The sequence below is a fragment of the Malaclemys terrapin genome, chromosome 10 (genome assembly GCF_027887155.1).
Source record: "Malaclemys terrapin pileata isolate rMalTer1 chromosome 10, rMalTer1.hap1, whole genome shotgun sequence".
NCBI lineage: Eukaryota > Metazoa > Chordata > Testudines > Emydidae > Malaclemys > Malaclemys terrapin.
In genome coordinates, this window is record NC_071514.1 from 69,269,613 (window position 1) to 69,291,756 (window position 22,144).

The 22,144-nt window shown below is 42.0% G+C and overlaps 2 protein-coding genes across 3 annotated transcripts in view; both read left to right on the forward strand.

Moving 5' to 3' along the window:
- Positions 1–22,144, forward strand: part of XYLT1 (xylosyltransferase 1) — a 321,898-nt gene that overhangs the window by 35,400 nt on the left and 264,354 nt on the right. The window lies entirely within an intron of this gene.
- On the forward strand, positions 6,787–7,785 carry LOC128844524 (histone H2B 5-like). 2 transcript variants are annotated; one of them, XM_054042321.1, is made up of 2 exons: positions 6,787–6,800; positions 7,416–7,785. In XM_054042321.1, exon 2 carries the CDS (start codon positions 7,417–7,419, stop codon positions 7,783–7,785), a length of 369 nt encoding a protein of 122 aa, XP_053898296.1. In that variant the 5' UTR covers positions 6,787–6,800; position 7,416. The 2 variants fall into 2 exon arrangements, with proteins under 2 accessions (XP_053898296.1, XP_053898295.1); XM_054042320.1 differs by lacking the exon at positions 6,787–6,800 and having other exon boundaries at positions 7,348–7,785.

The window sequence follows — 22,144 nt, forward strand, 5'->3', positions numbered from 1 at the left end:
CTGCCACTTGCTCTGTTCATCCCGCGATTCAGCCCGCCACCTCTCCTCTCGTTCATATTGTGCTTTTCTGTAGTCTGACATTGACTGCCTCCACGCATTCTGCTGTGCTCTTTCAGCGTGGGAGGACATCTGGAGCTCCGTGAACATATCATCCTGAATCTGCCATTTTCTCCTTCTAATCTTTGCTAGCCTCTGCGAAGGAGAAACATTTGCAGCTGGTGGAGGACAAGGGAGAGGTGGTTAAAAAAGACACATTTTAGAGAACAATGGGTACACTCTTTCACGTTAAATTTTGCTGTTCACATTACACAGCACATGTGCTTTCGTTACAAGGTCGCATTTTTCCTCTTATATTGAGGGCCTGCCGGTTTGGTGTGAGAGATCACTCATGCGGTGCCAGGCAACAGAATTCGGCTTGCAGGCAGCCCTGGTAAGCCACAGTCTTTTTTGGCTTTTTAACCCTCATAACATGTGGGAATGGTTTCAAACAGTAGCGCCCTCATTTCCCATACCAAGGACCTGTTGGGTTGGCCATTTAAAATGGGTTTGCAATGTAAAAGGAGGGGCTGGGGTTTCCGGGTTAACATGCAGCACAAACCCAACTACCCGCCACCCCCCCACAATTCTCTGGGATGATCCCTTCACCCCCCCCCCCCCCACTGCGTGGCTAACAGCGGGGAACATTTCCGTTCAGCTGAGCAGGAACGGCCACCTCTGAATGCCCCCTTAATAAAATCACCCCATTTCAACTAGGTGACTGTGAATTATATCACTCTCCTGAGGATAACAAAGAGCGATAAGGAATGGATGTTGTCTGCATGCCAGCAAACACCGGGACCATACGCTGCCATGCTTTGTTATGCAATGATTCCAGACTACGTGCTACTGGCCTGGCGTGGTAAAGTGTCCTACCATGGAGGACGGGATAAGGCAGCCCTCCCCAGAAACCTTTTGCAAAGGCTTTGGGAGTACATGAAGGAGAACTTTCTGGAGATGTCCCCGGAGGATTTCCGCTCCGTCCCCATACACGTTAACACACTTTTCCAGTAGCTGTACTGGCCGCGATTGCCAGGGCAAATTAATCATTAAACACGCTTGCTTTTAAACCATGTGTAATATTTACAAAGGTACACTCGCCAGAGGTCCCTTGTGTGCCCTCAGGGTCTGGGAGCACGCCTTGGGTGACTTCGGGGGTTACTAGTTCCAAGTCCAGGGTGATAAACATATCCTGGCTGTTGGGGAAACTGGTTTCTCCGCTTCCTTGCTGTGAGCTATCTTCATTGTTTTCATCATCATCACAGTCTTCCGCGTACCCCGAACCCGCTTCCCTGTTGCGTGTTTCTCCATTGACGGAGTCAAAGCACACGGTTGGGGTAGTGGTGGCTGCACCCCCTAGAATGGCATGCAGCTCCGCGTAAAAGTGGCATGTTTGCAGCTCTGCCCCAGACCTTCCGTTTGCCTCTATGGCTTTGTGGTAGGCTTGCCTTAGCTCCTTAATTTTCACGCGGCACTGCTGTGCGTCCCTGTTATGGCATCTGTCCTTCAGGGCCTTTGAGACCTTTTCTAATATTTTGCCATTTTGTTTACTGCTACAGAGTTCAGCTAGCACTGATTCGTCTCCCCATATGGCGAGCAGATCCCGTACCTCCCGTTCTGTCCATGCTGGAGCTCTTTTGCGATCCTGGGACTCCATCATGGTTACCTGTGCTGATGAGCTCTGCGTGGTCACCTGTGCTCTCCACGCTGGGCAAACAGGAAATGAAATTCAAAAGTTCGCGGGGCTTTTCCTGTCTACCTGGTCAGTGCATCTGAGTTGAGAGTGCTGTCCAGAGCGGTCACAATGAAGCACTGTGGGATAGCTCCTGGAGTCCAATAACGTCGAATTCCGTCCACACCACCCCAAATCTGACCCGCAAAGGCCGATTTTAGCGCTAATCCCCTCGTTGGAGGTGGAGTAAAGAAACCGGTTTAAAGGGCCCATTAAGTCGAAAGAAAGGGCTTCGTCGTGTGGACGTGTCCAGGCTTAATTCGATTTAACCCTGCTAAAGTCGACCTAAACTCGTAGTGTAGACCAGGCCATAGACAGAATAAATAAGTGCACATAGTTTCAGACTCTTGAGGCTGCAAAGTACAGAATGGATCCAAATAAAAGTTCCTATTTTAACTCGCTGGACAACATGAAGCTCGAAGTGGACTGTGCCAAAAGAAATGTTTCTTGTTCACTTAATTTCGAGAAGAATGTCAAATGGTTTCATGGGATGGATAGGCATAGGGAAGGTTTGCTAGGAAAGGCTTGAGCATGTAGTCTGCCTTTGACAGGTGCACCACATTTCTTCTTTAGAGATCTCTAGTGCTTCAGATTGTTCTGCATTCTACCAGTTTTGCATTTGTGTCAACTTGTATGAGTGCATATTGTTAAGAAATTCTGAGCTGCTTTGTCTGAATGCCACACTATACCTTAGTCATCTTGTAAAATAGCAATAATAAATATTGACTCATTCACAATGGCTCAAAAAACAACACTGTCAAAACTGTATCATTACAAAGCCCAGCGGTTAAGAAGAATGACGGCAAACAGACACCTTCATTGTGTTAGAGTGCCCATTAGTATTCTGTCCACATGGACTTGCCTTGGAAAAATCATCTTAATGGGCTCTGAATGAGCCCAACTGCCAGCCATTGTTGGATGACGAGAGGCTGCAAACTCTGCTACTTGTGAGTTATAGCAATGACTGCCTAATACCAAGCTAGATCAGGGTCAGGAGGCAGCTTAACATGACATCAATCAACAGCAGCTACACAGAGGAGACCTGCTGAGGCAGGATAGAATTCCCAGAGCACACGCAACAGGGGGAAGAGCAGCGTTAAACACTGTCTGTAGTGTCTGCATTGGAGCCAGAATAACAGATTATTTAAAATAAATAACAATTTGGATGTTGTCTGCCAAAATATTCTATAAATAGCTGATGGAAAAAATCCAGTTAACTGTAATTTTGTAAGTGCACATACCCCCTCTCTCTGCACAGCAGTATCTATAGACTACCTTAAAATCTTGCCAGCTCTACCTAAAATAAATAGATTTTTCTTGTATTTCCCTAAATTTACCGCATACCTTGAATACTACAGGGAGGTTATTCAAGTCAATTGAAGGTTTTTAAGGGTCACCATTGTATGTGTATATAGTTGCAAAGATTATACGTCAAAAGAGACTGCTCCGAGTCCAAACTGAGATCTTCTGAACTTCTTCCTGGACACACCACTTGGAAACCCTTGTAACATTTTGGGCTTGCTTAGGATCCTGACAGCTTGTATTATTTTAAATAACACAAATAGCTGATGGGGTCTAGTGGGGTCCTGCAGGGCTTGTTCTTGGCCCTATGCTATTTAACATCTTTTATCGATGACCTGAAAGAAAACACAAAATCATCACTGATTAAAGTTTGCAGGTGACACACAAATTGGGGGTGTGGTAAATAATGAAGAGGACAGGCCACTGATACACAGCGGTCTAGTTTGCTTGGTAAGCTGGGGGCAAGCAAACAGTGCTTGTTTTAATATGGCTAAATGTAAACATCTAGGAACAAAGAACACAGACCATATTTACATGATGGGGGAACTCTGTCCTGGGGAACACTGACTCTGAAAAAGATTTGGAGATTTTGGTGCTAGTCAGCTGAACATGGCTTCCAGTTTAATGCTGTGCTGAAAGGGTTAATGTGATCCTTGGGCACATAATCAGGGGAATCTTGAGTAGGAGTAGAGAGATTATTTTAGCTCTGTATTTGGCACTGGTGTGACTATCGCTGGAATACTGTGTTCCGTTCTGGTGTCCATGATTCAGGCAGGATGTTGACAAATTGGAAGAGCCATGAGAATATTAAAGGATCAGAAAACATGCTTAAATTTGCTTTAGCTTTCCATGTTATATGAAGCCCCTTTTATTATTTTGTTCAGGAGAAAAGGTATAACACAGTATCTGTGTTCTTACCAAATGAAAAGAATTTCAGTGGGAAGTATCTCCACTGCAAATATGTACACATTTTCTTTACTGCAATCAATACAGGTTTTCATGGATTTCTGCTCTCAGTTCACTCATGGCTATATTTAACATATGTCATAGTACTTGGCTACATTGTTTTAAAGACTCCTTTTATTGTTGTACAGATGTGTGTTGCAATGAGATTAGTGTTTTATATGGCACATTCCGTGGCTGTATACCTCTGTCTCCTACTCTTGTAAATGTGAACAGAACTGCTACGTGGTGACTGGCTTAGTTGTTAAGTGTTGATGTCTTTTTAAATTCCTACTGAGGCCAACTCAGCACATCACCTTGGTGTGTTCTCATCAGCCGTGTAGCTTTGCAAAAATAATTGCTCAGATTGTCTGTATAGTTTTATATGGAGCTGAAGAATAATTTGCATTAGCTGCTGCTGAGACCTACAGCATCGTTGTGAGGACATGCCCTCCACTGACTGAACAGATTTTTTTCTAGGAACTTTGGTTCTGAAATGAACTAATAATTTAATCTTCAATAATTAGTTCATTTTAAAGGTCACTGGTTATATAAGTACAATTATCAGCATCTGTTACTATTTTAATTGACAGGAATGAGCTAATATGGTACACTATTTGACTTTTTTTAACGTTGTTCTTACAGTCTCTTCACTGTTGCCCCTTGGTGCCTTTCCACTGAACGAGGATGCCAGGGGTCAAGTTAAAGAGATCCAAAGCCAGTGCTGGTTCTAGGCCAGTCATTGTTTTTTTTGCAGTAGAAACCTGGAGCCCAATTCTGCAACTTGCTGAGCACCCTCAACTCCTATCCAAGTCAGTGGGAGCTGCTGGCACTTAAGTACCATTCAGAAAGTGTTCAGGGTCAGGTCTGGGTTACCTATTGATGTAGGCTGCGATTTTCAAAAAGGCCTAAGGGAGTTAGGCACCCAAATCCCATTGGGTTCAATGGAGTTGTTGCCTAACTCATCTAGATCCTTTTGAAAATTCCAGCTATTTGTCCTTGTTTAGATCTTCTATGTTAAAAATGAGATTGAGCAGTCACTCCTCTGCAACATCATGGCAGGGATCCCCAGTGTGTGGCATTCAGTTCCTCCCTGGTTTAGTTGCTAGCATTATTTGTCTGGCGTTTCATTATTCCACATCTGTTAAGAGGCTCATCAAGTACTTGTGCTACAAGGGGTTGAGTTACAAACCGTATCTGATGTGGCACATAACTCAACAATGTGTATGTGTTCCAAAAATGCAAGGGGCACAAAACTAGGAGCAAAAGTAGAAATAGTCAGGTATGACATTGAATTGTAAACCGCAGGCATGGTTATGCAGTGTGAATTATCCAATTGACAGAACTATTGCTAGTGCATTGAGTATGACAATTAATCTGCAACATTTTGGTGACTCTGAGCCACTCTGTTGTAGTGCCTTACAAATGTCATGAGAAGTCACAAACACATTTGTGGTTTTTCAGACAGGAATGCAGCATCTCATGGTTTTATATTTAGAAAGAATATAGATGACAGGAAGACAGTGTTGATAAGCATATGTCACATGACAATGATAAAGCTTCATTTGCCTCCCATATTCTGTTCTAATCAGATGGGCAATTTATCAAGGTAAAAAGCATGGGCTGGCTGGAAGCCAACCCTGTAATAACATGTCGTTTCCACCCAGTTGTAATTGAACAATGAAGGATTTTTTTTTTATTATTATTAACTTTTCATTCCCTTAGAAGTTTTTTGGAAATTCCCCAGAAGCTCTGAACTAATGACAGCTGCTGCCATGGAGCTACGTTTCTGGTGGTTTTAAACTGTGTTCCTCGAGGGTAAAGTCACATCTTGTGTTTTGAAAAAGATGATAAATGCACACTTCTGAGATACTCAAATAATTTTTATGAGCTCAGCTGCTCCATAGCATACATTAACTAGTCAGTGATTACAACTCAAGGAAAAGACGGGGCCTATCCACGCTGTCTAGAGAAACTAGATAAGCTTGACTGTTGCACATTTGGTCTTACTCCAGCTATGGATCTAGCAGCAGGATTTTAACACTCAATAGCAGAGAGCTGTTGCTGAAGATCCCATTGTAAGTCTTCTATTCCGAGGAAATACATGATGGGCTGTCCAGCTTTTTCCCCCATGAGCTTTGAATAAATTCTGAAAATGATGTGTAATTAGAATCTATAGCTATATCTACAAGTATAGATAAGCATATCTGTGTATATTATTGGGTGGGGGAAACTGGTAGCGACCCCAGTTTGTAGATTGCCTAGCATTTTCCATTATAAAAGATTCTTGCAAACTTTTTTGAGATACTCTTACAGTACCATTGTTTGCAGTAGGCCTTTGAAATTTGGCAGGGAGAAAGCTCTTGGGCTACAGAAGTGTCTTTTTCTTTTTTTTAAATTTTCTTTGTCGTATGAAATTTCATTCAGGTGTAGCTGAGCTGTAATCTTTTGAAAATCTCTGTTTCACTTGTGTTCCTCAGAGACATTGTGGCAGCATGGTAAAATAACGGATGGTGAACATTCTAATCTCAGGCTGTGTCCATCCCACTGCCAAAGCAGTAGCAGCAGACACTGCAGGAGCCCCATAGCAAACACCCTCTCTTTGTTGCACACCATTCAAAGCCTGCAATAAATATAGAATTATTCATTCCCGTCACGGTCTTTTCTAAGGCTTGCCACAGTACCTGAGTGCCTCACAAACCTTGTCACCACATCAAGATGATAAAAGTATAATCACCATTCTACCGATCAGGAAACTAAGACGAAGAGACTTGCCTGAGGCCTCACAGTGGATTGGTGGCAGAGCCAGAATTAGAAGTCAGGACTTTCTGGCTCTCAGCACTGTTCTCCTTCCCCTATACCACACTGCCTTTCTGCCAGTGGAGCTGAGCCGCCATAGCTCTCATTGACGTCAGTTGTGGCTGTGAGTACTCAGTACTGCTGCAGATGAGTTCCCAGGTGGTCAAGTTGGGCCCCAAGAGGTGCAGTTGCTGGCCACTTTCAGAATTGTGGTTTCGGTGGCTTGCACAGTGCTACATATGACGACTGTGACACAGGCAGGGATCAAACTGAATTTTCCTGTGTAACATTGATCTGCCTTAACAACAAAAGTATCCTTTCTCTTCCTGCAGTCGCTTGCCTTGTTCTCTACACATCTTCTAACTTGTAGAGAAATGCAGCCTCATTCACTACAGAGCCCTGATTCGTTGTCCTTCCTGTGCACTGAAGGAGGCAGGGGTCCCCTGAATGTATAGTATGCGTGATTGTGTCATGAAAGGCTCTATCATAATGTACATGCAGAAGGGGGCTAAATTAAGGTTCCGTGAGCAGCCTAAATGCTGGCATTCCCTAACATTCAGCTTGTTCTATTGGTGTTTTATCAAGTGAGCTGCTTCGAAGTCAGCATGCCTGATCTAGCCAAGTCTGTTCCTGCTCCCAAGAAGGGCTCTAAGAAAGCGGTGACCAAGACCCAGAAGAAGCGCCGCAAGAGCAGGAAGGAGAGTTACTCCATTTATGTCTACCAGGTGCTGAAGCAGGTTCACCCCGACACCGGCATCTCTTCTAAAGCCATGGGCATCATGAACTCCTTCGTCAATGACATCTTCGAGTGCATTGCTGGGGAGGCATCTCGCTTGACGCATTATAACAAGCGCTCCACCATCACCTCCCAAGAGATCCAGACCGCCGTGCGCCTGCTGCTGCCCGGGGCGCTGGCCAAACACGCCATGTCGGAGGGCACCAAGGCTGTGACCAAGTACACCAGCACCAAGTAACTGGTCTCTTTCTCTAAAAAAAACAACAACATTGAAGGGTTTGACTTTGCCATCTAAATAATGTTCCTTTAACGTAGCTTCTTATGCGCACAGCAACGTGGACAATATCAGAAGCAAATTTTAAATGGTTGAGGTGGCGCAACTTGAAATAGTCATCGCAAGGGCACCAGAATTATACCTGGCCCTGACTTTCATATTGAGGATAGTCCCACTTTCCTGGGCAGTGATGTGGCACCTGCCAGCCAATGGCAACATACTCTTGTTTAGAAGGCTACTATCGGTCAATGTTTGACTTGAAGAAATGCCACCCATAAAAGGTGTCACCAGACAGAGATGAACTTCTGCTTGCTACCCGACACTGTACAGCATATTGCTTCTCTGTTCCATGGCTGCCTGGAAGGGTTGCCTTTAAGTGTTGCCCTGTTGATTTAAGTTATGAATCAAGTTGTTTTTATTTTTCTGTAACATTTATGCACGTAGGAGGCTGTTTCAGTCCGTAGGTCCAAGGAATAAGGACTCTTCATAGCCATATTTTTTTTTAGTTGCCGTCTGTAAAGATTTAAGAACCAGGCAAGGAGAAAATCAGTGAGACCTTTTGCCATTGAGCTGGATTAATGGGTAGCACTGGCAGGCTGGAGAACCATGCAATGTGTGTTAGCTGCTACAAATGATACCGTGAAATGCAAGTCATTTGGCTTGAGTGGGTGGGGTGAGAATGTGTTGCATTAATTTACAGACTCTGAATAATCAGTTGCAGTACCGTGATTTTTTCAGAATGCTGGCCTTGGCAAGCTTTTAGCATTACATCCAAGTGGGAGGTATGCTTCTTACTTTGAAGTGAAGACAGTTTTACTATTTACTGCTTTCAGAAAATGGCGTACCTTAGAGCTTTCCTTGTGTTGTGGCATATTCATGCCTGACACTTAAAAAGACATGTAAGTTCTTTGGAATAGCTTGCTAAAACCAGTATTGTTTCCCTTGTGCCATGTAAGTGAAGCATTTAACTCTTAGACCCTGAAGGAAGGGAAGTATGTTTCTGAAGAGATGAACTGAGTTTATCATCTGTCTGGGCCAGGGGCGGGCAAACTTTTTGGCCTGAATGCCTCATCGGGTTTAGGAAATTGTATGGAGGGCCGGTTAGGGGAGGGGGTCATGGCCCAGCCCCCACACCCTATCCACTCCACCCCCCAGGACCCCTGCCCCATCTGCCCCCCCCACTCCCTGTCCCCTGACTGCCCCCCACTGTCCCATCCAACCCCTCCTCTCATTCCTGATGGCCCCCCGGGACCCCTGCCCCATCCAACCACCCCTTCTCTCTGTCCCCTGACTGCCCCGGGAACCTCTGCCCCTGACTGCCCCCCGCCGCCCCATCCAATCCCCCCTCCTTCCTGACTGCCCCCCGGAGACCCCTGCCCCATCATACCAACCCTTCTCCCTGTCCCCCTGACTGTCCCCCTCAAGACCTCTGCCCCTATTCAACCCCCCTGTTTCCCGCCCTCTGACCGCCCTAACCCCTATCCACACCCCCACCCCCTGACCACCCCCCCCCAAACTCCCCTGCTCTCTATCCAACCCCCCCCCCGCTCCCTGCCACCTTACCACCCTGCCTGGAGCACCGGTGGCTGGCGGCGCTCCAGCCACGCTGCCTGGCTGGAGCCAGCCACGCCGTTGCCACCACGCAGCACAGAGCACCGGTCAGGCCAGCCTCTGCAGCTGTGCTGCCCCAGAAGCTTGCAGCCCCGCTGCCCAGAGCATTGCGCCGGTGGCAGAGCGAGCTGAGGCTGCGGGGGAGGAGGAATAGCAGGGAACAGCTGGGGGCTAGCCTCCCGGGCCAGGAGCTCAGAGGCCGGGCAGGAGGGGCCCACGGGCCGGATGTGGTCCGCGGGTCGTAGTTTGTCCACCTCTGGTCTAAGCATTTATAGTATGCTTATCACTGTAGTATTTCAGGATGACTATACTGGTTTTTGGGTCCCCAAGAAGTGGCCTGCACTGTATTCCAGCACAGATCTCTCCTCTTTCTTCCCCCATCTCTCTAGACTTCTGTTAGGACCCACTGTGGCTATTTCAAGAGGCTCCTACTGAGTGGATGAAACGATGGCCAGACTCACTACTACTTGTTCTCAGCAGTCATCCTATTTCCAGGCGTGAAGCCGCTCTGGGTTCTATGCCAAAAAGTCCCCATTCCCAGGCCCCATATGCTGCCTTTACTCTTCTAATTCCTGGCCTCATGGAGAGGTATGGAACCCAGTGTCTGGGTCAGCAGCTTGCAGTTGGAAAGTCAGTTGGGAGAATGAAGCTGATTCCGTTTTTTTTTGAAAAAAGGTGGGGAGGGGCTCAGTGACACCCCCCACCCCTCAGTTCTTCCATTAGTCACAGACTCTGGGCCTTCCTAGTACAGCATCCCATTATGATATTACCCAAATGATTAAAGTTAGCTAATCCCTACTTTACAAGTGTCTATATAGACTCATGGCTAGTTTTCTAGGGGTTAAATACTGCTATGTCTATGCCTTTTATATTACAATAGAATGCTTGGTGCAAAATCTCCCATAAAGCAAATACTTTCACATATTTCAATTCTGTCCAGCTGTGGGATATGTAACTAGATTATTTCATTGCAACTGAAAAAATCAACCAGGAAAGCAATCTTGTGGGGAAAAAAAAAAAAACACCAACCAAGTCAAACCAACACAACACACATAAATTTGGCAAAAATATCTGGTATTTACTAATCACTTTCAGTTACAGTGATGAGATTATAGCTAGATTAGTAATGTTTGAGCTCAAAGTCAGAAAATGTGCATAGATACATTGCCATGTTGGAGAATTTAAGTGAAGTTTGATGTGCCTCTCGATTTTACATCAGTGTTGTCTTCACTAAAGCCCATATGGCTGGGCATTTGGTTCTGTGTTTCCATTTTTCCTATAATTGGTGCAGAATACTTGAAAAAACACTGGGCACATATTAGAGTTCAGCTGTAAGAGACAGCTAATGTATATGCTAGAACTGTGTATGATAGTTGGAAAAATCATGGGTAAAAATACAAATCTGGGTAGATGTGTTGTATGAAACAAACAAAAAATGTAAATTTGTTGGGCCCTTTTCTTAGAGTATCTGAGCAGTATTTTTTGAAAGTTTTCAGATTATGGGGTCTTCAACTGGGATCAATCATGTAGTTCCGTTGACTACATTGGTTCCATTTACAGCAACTGAGGATCTGGCCTTTCAATATCAGTAATTTGAAGAATAAGGTCCTGATTCTCTCTTCATTTACGCTTGTGGTACTCTACAGATTTCATTGATGTTATTTACACTGGTTTACGTGGATGAAGAATCAGGCCCTATAGCTTTCCTAATTGCTCTATTTAAAGTTTCATGATCGTTAGTTACTAGCCTTTTTTTGGCTAACAAGTTTGTTGTTTTTATAATCTCATAGTGTCAATGTGTCACACTGGCTCTACCAGTTGAGCGCAGTTTTATAAGAATCCCGCTCTGTCTGCATCATGCCTCCCTGAGAGCCTGCATGTTTGTAGTTTGCAGTGGTTCGCAAGCATACTAAATGGGTTTCTTTCATCAGAAGTGTAAAACTTGGCTGTGAGGTAGGTTTGGAGAGGCACACTGCCTTGCTGTTGCACAAAGAAAACTTTTGCTCCTGGGGGAAATGGCCAAGTTAGAGCTGTGATGCCAAATGTTAGAGGATGTTGTCCTAGGGAACGCTAGCCTTCTGAGAGATCTCAAACCTACTGGTAACAAGGTCTCATTGTACAGCAGGGAAACGTCTGCATCACCCTCATGATCTGTGCGTTCATGAGTAGAATTGTCATTAAAGTTTATTCATTGCCTGATTTTCCTTAGACATGACCAGCCAATATGCCCTGCTCTGTTGTTCAACGCAGAAGGAAGCAGTTTGTAATAGATTGCTATAAAATGATGCAATAATCCCCCTGTGCAGGAAAAGTGTGATTAAGTGACATTTTTTTCATCCCAAGATATACATATGAAAGTAAGGAGCATGCTAATCCTTCCCACATCCCATGCAATGAGGAAATTGGGCTGGGAGGAGTTAAGGATAGAAGCAGAGATGCTGTTTGGTCTAACTAAGGCATTTATATGGTGTTTATTGTCTCACAAAATATTCTTTCTAGTCCCTTAGGTAGTTGCTTAAATCACGTTTTACTGCAGTTGTAGCATTTTTCTTGCAATATCCATCTAATGCACAGTATGCATCACTGTGGTAACTAGGCTCTGTTCTAACCTCTCAAAAACAAAACAAAACAAAAACTGTCCCATAAAGAACAGTTGGAAAAGCATTACAGTACATCTCCAGGCAGCACTAGTCTGAGATTTTAAGGGTTATTAGGACCTGTTAATTGTCAACAACTATATTATAGTGCCATGAAATACTCTTAAAATTAAGATTGCCATACCTGTGTATGTCTATGGGGCAAAATAATAGGATTCCAGTTGTCTATTAGTAAATAGGCATTTAGGGTCTGTGGGAATATGGCTGTTAAGTATCAGTATTTTAAGGAGGCTATGTGTTGGACAATGTTTAGCAGAAGTGATGCTGCCTTTCCCATCTAGCTCATTCCTTCCTGTCTCTTTTAAAGCATCTTGTGTGACATAGTTACTCTTTCAAACTTGCACTTTTAACAAGTTTTCCTCTTGTGTTGTATCAGCTATTTTGGCTCATCTCAGCCAGTTAACTGCAGAATTATACCCCTAATATGCAAGCAGAGTACACCTTTACCCCGATATAACTCTGTCCTCGGGAGCCAAAAAATCTTGCCACGTTATAGGTAAAACCGCGTTATATCGAACTTGCTTTGATCCACCGGAGTGCGCAGCCCCGCCCCCCTGGAGCGCTGCTTTACTGCGTTATATTAGAATTTGTGTTATATCGGGTCGCATTATATTGGGGTAGGGTGTATTCTACTTTTTGCTTAAATTTCTTTAGCAAACTAAGTATTTGGGGCCCAATTAATTCCTGATGCAAATCATTGGAATTACACCAGGGATGCATATGGATTCTTAACTCTGCAGGTTTTCTAACTCAGTATCTTAGTTTTAGACAACAATAGAAATTGTGGAGAGTGTTTACTATCCGTTTTTTTGTTTTTGGCAAAATCAGTTGAGAGAGAGCACCAGATTCAACCCTGGTATATGCAGGTGAAAGTGCATTGTTTGCTGTGGAATTATACCTGTTTACTCCAAGGCTAAATTTGACTGAAAATCTTTACAACATACCAGTGTTACACGACGGTGCAAGGCCTTCAGATTGTGATGCTCATCACTCTGCCTGAGTGATTGTCATTGAATCCTAGTCACTTAGTGGTGACTCTTCTACAGATTACATGTTTACATTAGTATCTCTGCAGGGATCTTCTGTGTGGTAAATTCTTATCTGAGTACTTGAAGGGCTGTACCAAGACTCTAGCTGAGAATTTCCGGGAATAGAATGAGAGCTTTGTTTCTTTACACATTTCCCCTTTTTTTGGACTCTCATGACTCCCCTGGAACTTGAATTCACTTTAATTTTTTCTTTCAGCAGCTATTACATCATCTCCTGTACGCACTTCTTTGATTTTAACAAGGCATCTCCCCTTTTGTGTTTTCAAAACACTGCGCCTGTTGCTGATGAGAAAAGTGAAAGAAAAAGACTCAAGCTTGATTTCTGATTTAAAACAATCATGACATCTTTCTGTTGTGCGTGTGATAGTACTGATGGACAGCCTAATGACTCTTCGAACCAGGAGCCTAAATCCAGCGAGAGCACTCCCTTCCCCCATTCTCTCTCATTAGGGCTCTGAGCTCGCCGGCATAATTCAACAAAGCATATGGGCCTGAGTTCGATTTTCAGCACGCAAGTAGTTCCTGTTGACTATAATTGACTTCCAAGGGACCATTCATACTTAAAGTTAAGCACAGGCTTAAGTGTTTTGCTGGATCAGGCCATAGGGTTCTGCACCGTGCGGGATTGAGTCCATGCTGAGCAGGTACTCCAAGACGCATGCTGTGGGCTCTGTTAAAGTAGGACAGTTTGGTACTAGCTCCCAGAAACATGCAGATATGTTTGAAGTATGCCATACTGGTTTGGCTTTTGTGCCCCTTTTTTTTCAATAGGATCTGCTTGCTTGTTATGGCTTATGGTTCTAGAGGCCATAGACATGTCACTAAAGCTAATAGGTATAACCTCTCCATTTTGGGGTTTTATGTGTTGCTCTTATTTTGCCAGCTCCATGAAGGGAAAATCAATTCCCCCTCCAGTCTCCTCCTCAGAAACTCATTTCCTTGTTTCATTTTTAGGAAGTGAGTCTTTTCTTCTCTCTAGCTGAGTTTGGGAATGAGCCCCACGAGCAACTATTTAAGGAAGAAAATCTTTGCTACATATTAAAGATAATGGAATTTCTTAACCTTCAGCCCTTTCAAAACAATGACTTTTCATCTATAAATAACCGTGGATTATTTATACTTCTGCCTCCACTGATCTTAGTACAATGGCATTTTTAGCTTAATGGCAAATCCCTGACATCAAATACTGTGGACCCCAGTTCTGGTGCCAGAGGCAACTTCTCTCTGTCATTCATTCATTCATGAATGAATTTTGAGTATGTATTTTATAGCCTTCGAAAGCATCTGATTTGAGTATTTGATGACTTCTATATTTAGGTTACTGATATCTTAAAAGCATAACAATGGTATCAAATGTGATGACCTATATATCTTTGTGTCCATTCAGATACATAACCATTTCAGCCACTCAAACTATTGGCCAATTTGGCACCCCGCGCAGCATAGAATGTGCATTTGAAAGTAGATTTTTAGCTCTTATTTCTACTGAAGTACTTGGACTCATTTTTAACAAAGTAGCAGGAAAGTTAAGAAAAAATATAGTGTGAAATATCATATTTAAAAAGTTGTTAAAGAATCTCTGTATAAATAGTTTAAAAAAATTATAATCCCTCCCCCCCCCCGAGGAAGAATTGGAGAGTACTGATTAAAATGCTATGCATTTGCTCTGGGAATGATATTTTCTATTCAAAGTAGTTCAGCAGAAAGAAAAGCTGAATTGACATATTTATAAACAAGTTGTTACTTCAGCTGTGAGATAATTGGTTGAGAAAACTGTATTACTATTCAAATATAGGGTCCTTTGTATTGTACTTTAAAGAAGGCCTGATACATTGTCTTTACATATAGAAACTATTGTAGGTGCAAATTGCTAATAGAATGACTTCAATTTCAGGCTTGTTTGCTCTTATATAAACTGAATTTCCTATTTGTAACATTGAAATTCCCTTTCAGCCACAAAATATCACCTTCTTGTTTGTTCTGTTGTTTGAACAATTACTAATAAGTAATAGCTGTTAGGAAGATAACGCTAGGAATTGTCTGTTTTTATCAGAAAAGCCAGAGATATTTACCATATACTTAGTATATTGTTTAGATCTTCATTAGTATTATTTAAGGAAGGTGAAGTTGCATATTACTTTTTGGAGGTGAGAAGGGGGTTCAGTCTGACTCCTCGCTCAGCTTGGGTGACTAGCTTGTCAGGAAACTTTGTCCCCTTCCATCTAGACAAGGACCTGGCCATAGTGATCCATGCAATTTGTCACATATTGGCTGGATTACTGTAACTCACTGTATATGAAGACGAATGTGAAGACAATGCACAGGTACCAGCTGGTATAGAATATAGCTGCCCACCTTCTCCATAGCTCAGGCTGCTGCAAACACACAATGCCAGTGCTCAAATCTCTCCACTGGCTCCCAGTCAGTTTCCAGTTAATTTTTTTAAGCAATTTCCATGTCCATTTGAAAGCTCCTGAGCTGGTGTTTGACAATGTTACTCCATTCAAGTTGAGGCGTCTACATTGATGTGCACCAACTCATGATCTGGCCCAACATGTATGTTTTTATTTCATTACTTTCAGTCATTGTATCAACCCATCAGCAACATGTTCTACTCACAGAATGCTTATAGCATTCTTTGCCCCAAAGGTGTCTTGGCTGCTCAAAAAACTGGGGGCCATTTGATTGAGCTACAAAAGGAACTGTTCAGCCAAATCAATTATAATTATTCTTTATTACTGTGCTTAGGAACCCCAGTCATGGACCAGGATCCCATTGTAGTAGGTTCTGTACAAACAGAACAAAAAGTCCCTGTCCCAAAGATCTTACACTCTAAGTAGTAATACCAGTTCCTGCATCTCAGCAGATTCTTTGCTTCTGAATGATTCCATTCTGAAACAATGATGTGGAATCTGTATGTGCTCAGCTTGGTCATGTGCTGATGTGGACACCATATACTGTTTTGTGCAGGATTAAGAGGAAGACCTAGGTGCAGGAGGCTCTGATGATTGTCTTTCATACTGTCAGGGAGAAGAGGGGACTGGCATCTTGCTGCTGTTCTCTGCTGGGTCCGCAGTTCAGATCTCTAAGGGATATGATTATGTGGTGATTAGACATACTAGCTAAAAGGTGGATCAGAGTATTCTAGAAGTGAATTCGTGCTACTAGTGTTAGGAGGTCTTGGCAGTCAGGCAGTACTTTGTAACTCTCTGCTAAAAATATTTGCTCCATATACATGACCTAAGGGCCAAATTCTTAAAAGTGGATAGAACAGGTGAATTTGCAACAAAAGTCTGGGCACCTATCATGTCTCAAAAAGCCCATATTTTTGCACTGAAAATACAGTGTGCCTCTGCAAATTGGATAAATGCACATGCACTGAGGTTTCTGTTAAAATCCTTACAGTTTTGCCTTTGCAAGCAGGTGTTCCTACAGTCTTCATTAGAACTGGTTGGAAATTTTCTGACACTTTTTTTTTTGTTAGAAAATGCCAGTTTTTAGAAACCAGAACTGTTCATGGGAAAGGGTTGGCTTTGACAAATCTCCTGATTTTAAAATTTTATTGAAAAAATGTTTTGAAATTGTCTGTGTTCTGTTTCTACATACTCAGTTTAATTTTTCCATTCTAAATGACTTTTCAGTTCAATTTATTCTAAAAAGTCAATGAAATCAAAACTTTTTTAAATGATCTAAACAAAACATTTTGATTGATCTGAGCTGAAATGTTTTTGAATTATCATTTTGAAAATTGGAGATTTTGACTTCTTGCCCTGATTTAGGGTAAGAGTTTTTGAAATCACAAAAACTTTTGTGGAACAGGAAAACCATTTCCCACACACCTTTAGTCTTCATGATATGAGAAATATGGTTCCAAGGCTCCCCCATCTATATTTTTATGCCATAAAAATGAAATTCATTTAAAGAAAGGATGTAAAATCAGCAAGAGAACCCAGAAATCCACAGCCAAAATTTAAACTCTCTCATTAGTATGTTGCTTCTACTTCCTTGTCTTGTTCGCCGAAGCACACATGTAGGCCTGCAAGGGCTCTGCATCATGAACTGTGTGTGCTATGTTTGGAGTGGAAAGAGAATTGATGAGAATAATCTCAATCCAGAGATTAACCCATAAAGATTAAATGAGGTGTCCTATTTTGCATCAGGCATGAGTTCAGACTTCATGGATATAACTGAATTTTGCTTTGATTTCTTTATCAAAATGTAATGGCGTACTAGTAGAACATTTTGTGCTTTCTGTAAATCCAGAGTAGTTCTTACTTGTTTGGAAACTTCTATTATAAGTATTCATTTAACATTTGCATAGAATGCATAGTGTGTGCATTGTACTTTTATATAGCCAGTAGAGACAGTAGCTGTCCCAAGCAAGATAGATAGGACATTACACGAGTGGATGTGAAGGGATTTCGGTACTGCGTCCTGCTTTAGCACATTTATTGGATTGTATGAATTTTCAATCTGCATTCAAAGATGCTAAAATTGTGCACAGATTTGAAATGATGATTTAATTGTTTTACAAATGAGTGTTTTCTTCAGCATACAAAACAGATGAATGAATCCCGAAAGGCCTTTTTCTGTGACTTTAACAGACGATTTCCTGACATTGTTATATTTCCTGGTTTAAGGCTATGAATAATTAGCTATTTTAGTAAAAAAATACTTTGAGGACTAGATGTCAACAGAAAAGCTATCAGTAAATTTGGAACAGCTTTGCATGTCAGGATGATTATAGCAGTGAATAAAAGGAATTACTAGCAAATTGAACCATGCAGTGTACAGTTCTTAACTTCAGCTTCCTCCAGTTTCTCCTGCTTCATTCCCCTGCTTTCCTAGGCTGTTCATGATATTATCAAGCTGGGAATTCTTCTTCACAAAATCCCTTACTGTGGACAACTGTTATCCAGCATTTACTCAAATAAGTTAATCAGTGCTCAGTCACTTGAAACTTCACCTTTAGGGCTCCCTCTGACGAGGCAGCTGCTCTTAATAATTAGCTCTTTTGTCTGATTTCCTGAAATGTGGAAAGCCACTTACTCCACAGCTTCAATTCCAAACTAGTGCCAGGAATCAAACTGGTCTGTTGGGTACAGCAAGTTCTCTGTGTACTTCCCATGTAGTAAACTGAGCTACCCCACTGGCTAAAAACACAAGAAGTAATTTTTTCTCATAGGTGAAATATGCAAACTAGACACAATCAACTCCGGTTTGAATAAGGACTGGGAATGGCTGAGCCATTACAAACATTGACTCTATCTCCCCTTGTAAGTACTCTCACACTTCTTATCAAACTGTCTGTACTCGGCTAGCTTGATTATCACTTCAAAAGTTTTTTTTCTCTTAATTAATTGGCCTCTCAGAGTTGGTAAGACAACTCCCACCGGTTTATGCTCTCTGTATGTGTGTATATATATCTCCTCAATATATGTTCCATTCTATATGCATCCGAAGAAGTGGGCTGTAGTCCACGAAAGCTTATGCTCTAATAAATTTGTTAGTCTCTAAGGTGCCACAAGTACTCCTGTTCTTCTTTTTAATTAACTTTGTTCTTGAAGTAATTGATACAATGTAAACAAACACTATAAGCCGTTAAGTGACTTTCACTTCATTGTAACAGCAACGGCCCCTAGGACAGACCCCCACCCTCTGTGATTTAAGTCTCAAATGAATTCGCACACACCCCGAAAGTGGTGGAGACAGTAAATTAAAATATGGTTAAGATATGAAATGTATGCTGATGAATGCTTGATATACATGAATGGTTAGAGAGGTGCCAGCCTAGAAAGGGAGTATCCATCAGCCAAAGAATGTGTCCAGTGGATGACCAGACAACTGGGGTCCACCCCATCACCTGGAAGGATGAGAAACACAAACTTTGGACAGTTTCTCATCCTTCCAGGAATGTGTCCAGGAATGTGCCATCTGCTGATTGAGTCAGCAACAGCAGGATGAAACAGCTCCCATAGACTAACATAGGAATTAATTCCTATAAGAATGGACTCTCAAGACTGATGACTTTGAGTCTCTGGTTCTGCTGCCAACCTCCAGGAGCATCAGGTGCACCTGACACAGACTTGGCTCCATCCTCATAACCAAGATACCTGGCCAGTAACTTGGCATGAGCAACTTCTAGGCTGGTAACTATAACACCTATACAGAACTTAAATGAATACTTGTGTAAATGAATGAATATATATATATATATATATATATATATATATAAGTGTGTGTGTGTATATATAAGAAATAAGTAGTGATAGAAGTAAGTAGTCAAACAACATTGTTTACTTTTATCTTTTGCTTTATCATTATATTTACAATAAATGTGGCATCTTTGCCTTATCCCTCTTAATAAGATCCTGCTGGTTTTTATTCTATTGGTATAACAACAACCTTTGAAGACGAGTCAGAACCATCAGCTAGTGGAGAGTGTAGCTGCTTACTCAGTGGTGCTTCTCATGCACAGCATATCACTATGATCTGTTCTGCAGTGCAGTAGTCATTCGTTTTCAGTGCAGTTGAAGGTGCTGATTCTAATCATAAAGACCTGCACTGTCTTACTTTGGATAGCAACTGTCTTTATGCACCAGGTCAGTTGGGATCCTCTTGTTAAGTGACCACACTTGAATTTGAGGCATTCCCAGTTGGGGCTCTCATCTCTGGAATTCACTTCTTATGTTGGTGTGAGGAAGCTAGAGTTTGCTGACCTTCAGGGGATGTTGCAGAGCAAATCTAATTTTTCCCATATGCATCAGCTTATGTATTACCAAGATAGTATTTTCTGCCTATGCTACGGGCTAGGCATTTTGCATATTTTTTTGGACTTGCTGGCTTTTGTAACTTGCAATTTAAGGCTAGATTGTCCCTTTTCTCTGTGCACAGGCATAGGGGAGGGAAGAGAGATTTATCAGGAGAAGTGGGGTGGGAGCTAGGACACACTTGCACACCCTGTCCTTGGGCAGTGCATAATCACAGTTCTCGTTTAGCATGTCTATGGATATTTATCCCCCTCAAAGTTATCACAGATGGAGGGAGATGGCACCAAGGGATGGTGCAGCATGAACATTCGCCCAGCACATAAGGGAACTGGGTGAGGGATTTGTGATGCCTAAGGTTCCACACTTATCTCCAGACAGGCTAGTGTCCATCAGACACAATCTGTCCTTTAATGTGATCTGCAGACTTCATTAGTATGCTATTTGCTCCATGTTATAGGTCATTAATGAATATGTTCAATAAGATCTCCCCCTCAGCTCCATCCAATGTCATTTATCATTATCCTTCGTTTATAGTCTGGTAGCCAGTTTTCAATCCACAGGACCATGTACTGGTCATTTCCAAGTCTTTTTGAATTAATTTTTCAATTAAGGTTTCATGAGCCACAGTATCAGATGCTGTCCTACATTTTTTTTTTAAAAGGCGATGTAGCAGGTTTCTTTCATCCACTCCTTTTGTAACTATCAGAATAAAAATAAAGCAACAACATTTGTCTGGCAGGATTTATTTTTTATAAAGCTGTGCTAGCTGTTTCTCATTGTTCTGCTACCTCCAAGATGTTTAGTTGTGTTTTTTTTTCTCTTTCTCTTAATAACATTGGTGCTCTCTTTTTTCCACTTCTGCTTAAAAGGCCTTGAGCCATATTCTCCATTGGGTTGTGCTTTATTTAATCACTTTCACGCTCACTTTGCAAAGGTGTAACTCCACCAAATAAGAAAGGTTGAGTCTAGTTGTTTACTGGTGTTCTGTTATTTACATCTGTGCAATGTGCAAGTAAAATTCTGCCACTCTGATTAGGTTTCACTGGGTCTCATTCTCCATTGCCCTTCCTTTTGTGTAGTCACACTAGTGCAAAATGCTACTAAATCAGTGGCCAAGTTCTCTGCCGGTGTAACTTCATTGACTTCAGTAGAGCTGCACTAACAGATAATTTTACCAAAAATCGATAGCGCTTTGCTCTTCCTTTGCACTGGTGCAAATGATTGCACAAGCTGCAGGACAATAGAGGATTGAGCCCACTGAGCAAAGGTTTAAATCAGTGGCTCGCAGCCTTTTCAGTTTACTGTACCCCTTTCAGGAGCCTGATTTATCTTGCGTACCCACAAGTTTCACCTCACTTAAAAACTGCTTACAAAATCAGATGTAAAAATACAAAAGTGCCACAGCACAATATTACTGAAAAATTGCTTATTTTCTTATTGTTACTGTATAATTATAAAATAAATCGATATTGAATATAAACATTGTACTTACATTTCAGCGTATTGTATATAGAGCTGTATAAACCAGTCATATGAAATTTTAGTTTGTACTGACTTCGCTAGTGCTTTTTATGTAGCCTGTTATAAAACTAAGCAAGTATCTAGATGAGTTGATGTACCCCCGTAAGACCGCTGAGTACTTCCAGGGGCAGTGTACCCCTGGTTGAGAACCACTGGCTTAAATGACAGGTTTCAGAGTAGCAGCTGTGTTAGTCTGTATCCGCAGACTCCAACGAGAGACTGCTGAGCTGGAATTGATATGCAAACTAGACACAATCAACTCAGGATTGAATAAGGACTGGGAATGGCTGAGCCATTACAAACATTGAATCTATCTCCCCTTGTAAGTATTCTCACACTTCTTATCAAACTGTCTGTACTGGGCTATCTTGATTATCACTTCAAAAGTTTTTTTTCTCTTACTTAATTGGTCTCTCAGAATTGGTAAGACAACTCCCACCTGTTTATGCTCTCTGTATGTGTGTGTATATATATATATCTCCTCAATATTTAATCCACTCTGTATGCATCCGAAGAAGTGGGCTGTAGTCCACGAAAGCTTATGCTCTAATAAATTTGTTAGTCTCTAAGGTGCCACAAGTACTCCTGTTCTTTTTACTGGTTTAAATGACTCCTTGAGTTGGAAGGCAGAAGAAAGCTATGCCCCTGATGGTTTTAAATTGTTATACACACACCCAGGATGCAATGGGTGAATCTTTTTTTCTCTGTGTTGTAA

Excerpts from the sequence above, each read along its gene's own strand:
- LOC128844524 (XM_054042320.1), top strand. The coding sequence starts at position 7,348 with ATGCTGGCATTCCCTAACATTCAGCTTGTTCTATTGGTGTTTTATCAA.